Below are 6,788 nucleotides of genomic sequence, written 5' to 3'. Positions count from 1 at the left end.
CCAAGGAGTTGTAAGGGGCTGCAACCCTGTAGGTGCAACAACAATATGAACTAACCAATACCCCCTGAGCTTGAGTCTCTAGCTGCATATGTAGTAGAAGAGGGCCTAATCAGCCATCATTGGGAAGTGAGGCCCCTTGGTCTTGTAAACTTTATATGACCCAGCACAGAGGAAGGCCAGGGCCAAGTAGTGGGAGTGGGTGGGTAGGGGAGCGGGTGGGGGGGTGGTAGGGTATAGGGAACTTTCGGGATAGCATTTGAAATGTAAATAAAGAAAACAATAATAATAAAAAAAAATGGAGCAGAGCCATAGAAAACAGCCAATCAATGACTTCCCTAACATGAGATCCACTCCATGGGAGAGGGCCAACCTCTGAAAATAAAAAAAATTAAAATTAATTTTGTATATTTTTAAATGAACTAATAAGTACTCATTTTTATTTTAGAAATTAATAAGGAATGGTATACATTGATACTATTAGAGTTAGACTTTCCTTTAGATAAGAGACATGTTTAGCTGATAGAATGTATTTATTCCAGTACAGATCTAATCAAAAGATATATCAGATCATTCAAGCAGTCATGATTATTGTAGATGGTCATGGTTTTAGGTACTGTTCTGTTGCTCTGAGGAAATACCGGGATGAAGGCAACTTTTACAAAGATGCATGTAATTAGGGCTTGCTTACAGTTTTAGAGAGTTAGGTCATGTTCAATATGGTTGCAGGCATGGCACCAGGAAAGTAGCTCACATGTGATGCACAAGTTACAGGCAGAGAGAGAGCTAGACCAGGTCTGGCATGGGCTTCTAATCCTCAAAGCCTGTCCCAGTGACACACCTTCTCCAGCAAGGCCACACTCCCTGAGGAACATGGGGCCATAGAAAATGTAGAAAGATATAATTCTTAGGTCTTACTTGGGGTTTTACTGCTGTGAACAGACAGCATGACCAAGGCGAGTGACAACATTTAATTGGAGCGACAACATTTAATTGGAGCCGACTTACAGGTTCAGAGTTTCAGTCCATTATCACCAAGATGGGAATGTGGCAACTTCCAGGCTGGCATGGTGCAGGAGGAGCTGTGAGTTCTACTTCTTAATCTGAAGGCTGCTAGCAGAATACTGACTTCCAGGCAGCTAGGGTGAAGGTCTTAAAGCACACACCCACAGGACACACCTATTCCAACAGGGCCACACCTTCTCAAAGTGCCACTTCCTAGGCAGAGCATATTCAAACTATGACATTCCACTCCCTGGGCCAAGTATATACAAACCATCACAACTTACTTGTTTAAGCCCATAGAAAATTCTATAGGATTTTCCAAATTCATAGAAGTAAAATCTCTTCAAATCTTCCTATCTGTTCCTCTTGCCTATGTATGTTTTTAAAAGCTCTGTGGTTCAAAATACAGTTTTAAATAAGATGTATACTTTTTTTTTTTTTTTTTTTTGAGACAAGGTTTTTCTGTATAGCCCTGGCTGTCCTGGAACTCACTTTGTAGAACCAGGCTGCCCTTGAACTCAGAAATCCGCCTGCTTCTGCCTCCCAAGTGCTGGGATTAAAGGCATGCATCACCACGGTCCATATGTATGTATTCTTATGTGTGTATAGGAGCACACACTAAACAGTAGTCTCCTTTCTGTTCACGGACAGTATGTTCCAAGGCGCAACCAGAGGATGCCTGAACCCACAGATCGCACCCAACTGTATACCGCACTGTGGTGCCATCATTGAAGACCCAGAGGGTGACATGGAGATGCTAGACAGAGGCAAAGTGTTACATCAGGAATTAGTTTTGTCTGTTTTGTTGTTTTTTTTACTGTTTTTTGTTTTTGTCTTTTTTGAAATAGGGTCTCACTTTGTGTCTCTGACTGGCCTGGAACTTGCTGTGTTGACCAAGGTACCCTCAAACTCACAGAGTTCAGCCACCTATTTCTTCCAAATGCTGGTATTAAAACGTGTTCCAGCATCCTCAACTTAAGTCAGTTTTTAAGAAAATATGAAAGAAGATTTCAGAAACCTTCATTTTTATAGTTATTTTCTTATTTTTAAGTTCCATTAAACTGAAAATTCAATTTATTTTTATTTTTTTACTAATATGTCATCCTAGCCCCGGCCCTCTGAAACAGTCTTTGGGAGTAGGGGATAAGAAGGCATAGAATCAACACCACAAATTCCAGGAGCCAGATCAGAAGCAGAAGCAGAAGCAGCAGCAGACTTGTTTATTATTATAATGGAGAGAGTGCCTTTATACCCTTGATCCAGGTCCCCTTGGTCCCTAACTGCTTGTCCTGCACAGCTGGCACATGGCTGCCCAAGTCACAGGCACTGTCTTTGTTCCCCTCTGGGTGTCTCCCTCTGGGTGTAACCTCTCCAGGGTTAGTGAATGCAGAAGCAAGCTAGTGCCTGCTGTACCTGCGTGGGCCATTTCGGGCCACTAATCAGAAAGTGCTGACTCACTCCTCCTGCATTAATAATGGAAAGAGAAGAGTGTTACTTACATAGGAAGATGTGAGTCAGGAAATGAATGCACCAGTAAGCAGAAGCTCCCAGCATGCGGATGGTCGGCGAATGCATGAGCAAAGTCACAGACTGAATCCCCAGATGACAAAAACCTAAGGTGGATTTCAGGGATATGAGAATCAGTGAAGACAGATTTAATTCTCCAGGAATTCAAAAGAAATGTGCTGTCCTTATGCTGAAAATCTTTGAGAAGATTTATAATGATTTATAATCAATTGGCATCTTGTTTGCTAAAATGCATGTGACCATATTCTTTTCATTTTGATATTGATTTATTCACCAACATTGATCATCTATGGTTTGTAAATGGAGAAATGCTGAAGCCAAAACCAAAGACAGAGACACTGATCAGACAGAAGTAGGTTATATAGAATTTTGAGTTAGAATTTTGATGGGGATTGCATTGAATCTGTAGATTGCTTTTGGCAGGATAGCCATTTTTACTATATTAATTCTCCCAATCCATGAGCATGAGAGATCTTTCCATCTTCTGAGATCTTCTTAGATTTCAGTTTGGGAGAATTTTATTGAATATTTTTGCATCAATATTCATAAGGGAAATCGGTCTGAAGTTCTCTATCTTTGTTTGGTCTTTATGTGGTTTAGGTATCAGAGTAATTGTGGCTTCATAGAATGAATTGGGTAGAGTAGAGTACCTTCTGTTTCTAGTTTGTGGAATAGTTTGAGGGTTGGAATTAGGTCTTCTTTGAAGGTCTGATAGAACTCTGCACTAAACCCATCTGGTCCTGGGCTTTTTTTTTTTTTGGTTGGGAGACTATTGATGACAGCTTCTATTTCTTTAGGGGATATGGGACTGTGTAGGTCATTAATCTGATCCTGATTTAACTTTGGTACCTGGTATTTGTCTAGAAATTTGTCCATTTCATCCAGGATTTCCAGTTTTGTCGAGTATAGCCTTTTGTAGTAGATCTGATGATTTTTTGAATTTCCTCAGGTTCTCTTGTTATGTCTCCCTTTTCATTTCTGATTTTGTTGATTAGGATACTGTCCCTGTTCCCTCTAGTTAGTCTGGCTAAGGGTTTATCTATTTTGTTGATTTTCTCAAAGAATCACCTCCTGGTTTGGTTGATTCTTTGAATAGTTCTTTTTGTTTCCACTTGGTTGATTTCAGCCCTGAGTTTGATTATTTCTTGCCATCTACTACTCTTGGGTGAATTTGCTTCCTTTTTGGGTCACTCATGTTTATCATTTTCAGTAAAGAAAAAAAAAAAAGAATAGCACCCTTTCTCTTATTCAAAAAAATTGTAAGTCATCAAAGGTTTTTAAATTTAATTTATTATTTGCTTGTTTCAGGTTTTACAGACTAAAGAACAAACTCTATGTCTTGCATATGCTAGACAAATACCATACCCCAAGCTGCGTCCCCAGCCACTCCAAAGTTTGTTTTTTTTTTTATTTTAATTCTGACTTTTAATTATGGACGTGCAAGAGTTAGAAATACAGCTGATGTTAGGACAGAATCTATCAGAAAGCCATCTGGACTCCTCAGAGGGCCTCAACGTTCCTAATTTTTTTTTTTTTTTTTTTTTTTTTTTTTTTTTTTTTTTTTTTTTTTTTTTTTTTTTAGATTTATTTATTTATTACATTTAAGTACACTGTAGCTGTCTTCAGACACTCCAGAAGAGGGCGTCAGATCTTGTTACGGATGGTTGTGAGCCACCATGTGGTTGCTGGGATTTGAACTCTGGACCTTCGGAAGAGCAGTCGGGTGTTCTTACCTACTGAGCCATCTCACCAGCCCTCAACGTTCCTAACTCAGCCACCTTTAATACAGTTCCTCATGCTGTGGTGACCCCAACCATAAAAGTATTTCTGTGGCTGTGATTTTGCTACTGTTATGAGTTAAAATATAAATATTTTTGGAAATAGAAGTTTGCCAAAGGGGTAGCAGCCCACAGTTGAGAACCACTGATTTGGATGACATGAGCACAAGAGAAGGTCACCGTCAATGCGATAAAACTCATTCCCATGTGAAGTGATAGCTGACGTCATGAGCTGCCACGCATGTGTTCTGCTTGTGGGGACAGCTGTTACGGTCACCTCCATTCAGCTGTGGTTACCTCTTGTAGTTAAAGTTATCTCACAGACAAGTAAAAATGAGTTACAGTCAGATTGCTTTTCTTAACTTCTTAGTGAACGTCCGTGTGAGTTTTTCTTCTCTTTGCTCTGCTGCTTGAGTTTTTGCCTTCTCTGTTCACAGCCACATTAAGTGCGCGTTTGTTACGACAATCCTGGATCTTTGGTTAGTTCTTTTTTGTGTAATCTTCTTTTCTAATACAGGATCTCACTCGTTAGGCCAGGCTGGTCAGCAGCTCACAGACCTCCACCTGCTTCTCCCTCCTCTTCCTTTTCTTTCAGCTAAACCTCCAAGCCACTTAAAAATTATTTTGTTATTAATTTTTTTCATGAAGTATTTTGATTATGTTTTTCATCTTCCCCAACTCTTCCCAGATTCTCCCCACCTCTACCTTCCCAATGTTGTGTTCTTTTTCTCCGTCTCTTTCCTTAAAAAACAAAAACCAAGAAACCAAACCAACCAAACAAACAAAAAGGCAAGAAACAAATTCTTACAAAGACACAAAAAGAAAAATAACAAATGGGTAACAGTAAGATCAAATATTAAAACAAAACACAAAGAACAATAAGCTTTGGCCAACTGTTCCTGAGCATGCAGCCTAGATACATCTAATGAAACTCCACTGGAGAAACTGATTTTCCCCTTTGCCAGTGGGTACCAATGGTTATGGCGGGGATTCCAAGAACATGTCTCCTTCTTAGCACTGGGACCTCATCTGTCTTGAACCTGTGTGGTCCCCGTGTATGCTGCCACCATCTCTTGGGGTTCATCTGTACATTGATCTTGTTGTGCCTGAAGACATTGCTTGAAATCATCAATCACCTCTAAACCTTGAGGGGAGTTTGAAGAAGACATCATACTCAGGACTGAGAGCTCCAAAGAGTGTGGGAGTAGGGAGAAGACATCCCACTCAGGACTCAGAGCTCCAAAGAGTGTGGGAGCAGAGAGAGGAGAGATGATTGAGCAGTTATGAGCACTCTCTGCTCTTCCAGAGGTCCTGAGTTCACCTCCCAGCAACAACATGGTGACTCACAACCATCATATAATATAATCTGATGCCCTCCTCTGGTTGGCAGGTTTACATGCGGGAAGAGTGCATGTGCGTGTGCGTGTGCGTGCGTGTGTGTGTGTGTGTGTGTGTGTGTGTGTGTGTCTGTCTGTCTGTCTGTCTGTCTCTTGCTCTAGCTCTCACTCTTCATGTTGTCCAGTGTGTGTCTCTGTGCTAATTCCCATTTACTTCCAGAAGAACCTCTGCTGTGGGTGGAAGGAGGCACAGTTTGTCTTCAGTGTCACTTTACTGCTCTCTGAGCACATTTTCCAGTGAGCTGTGCTAGGATTCTCTTACCAACTTGTGTTGCTAGTAAAGTTAGGGGTACTACTGTTGTTGTCTGTCCGCCTGACAAATTACAAGCGAGGCGTGGCCACGGCCGTGCTGATCCTGGGAAGTTCCATGGATTGTATGCAGCTTGAAATAGGAGGCTTCCAGCAGTCTCGCTTCATTTGCCAAACAGGTGGTGTCTGACCACACTCAGCCTTTCCTAGCCCTGTCCTTCCCAGCCAGTTGTAAAATTGCAGATTGGGAACCTCACAAACCAATTATGTGTGTATGAAATGCTGAAGGTGAGCCAGCCATTAGCCCTCCATTGCACTAAGCACAGTTAGACTGACTTTAAAGGCTGGAGCCTGGAGGTTGTAGAAAACACTGAGTAACTCTCTCCTTTTGTGTGTCAGTGTCTTCCTAAGCTGACTCTGAGCTTTTGGGAGTGTTTTCACCAGCCAGTCGGATTGTCTCACGCTGAGAACCAGGTTTAAGTTTGCTTAGCCCGCCATTGCTATCAATGAGTTTTAACCATGTTACTCTAATTGAATTTGCCAATGTTGTTCTGGTTACGTGTGTTATAGACAAACGTAGGAAATACATGAAAATAAGAGACATTATCTGGTGATATAAGTTGCTTTAAAGAATGGCTTAAGTTTTTGTGTTTCTAATGAATGCTTTTTCTCTTCTCACCCTAGATGATATCGAAAGGTATAGCAAACGATACATGAAGGTCTATAAAGAAGAATGGGTACCAGGTACTGTAAAACTGAGCATGCTAATAGACTTACAAAGATTCATCTTAGTTGTATTTGTGTGTGTGTGTGTGTGTGTGTGTGTGTGTGTGTG

The 6,788-nt window shown here is 41.0% G+C and overlaps 1 protein-coding gene across 1 annotated transcript in view; it reads left to right on the top strand.

Moving 5' to 3' along the window:
• The window catches only part of Polr3g (RNA polymerase III subunit G), a 40,993-nt gene that overhangs the window by 18,101 nt on the left and 16,104 nt on the right, over positions 1-6,788 (top strand). The window contains exon 4 of the mRNA XM_021208647.2: positions 6,638-6,697. Coding sequence (XP_021064306.1) covers positions 6,638-6,697 — 60 coding nt within the window. The remainder of the gene's footprint in view (positions 1-6,637; positions 6,698-6,788) is intronic.

Source organism: Mus pahari, chromosome 11 (genome assembly GCF_900095145.1).
Source record: "Mus pahari chromosome 11, PAHARI_EIJ_v1.1, whole genome shotgun sequence".
NCBI classification, from domain to species: domain Eukaryota; kingdom Metazoa; phylum Chordata; class Mammalia; order Rodentia; family Muridae; genus Mus; species Mus pahari.
The sequence above is the reverse complement of the archived record's forward strand: the minus strand, read 5'-3'. Positions and strand labels throughout refer to the sequence as shown.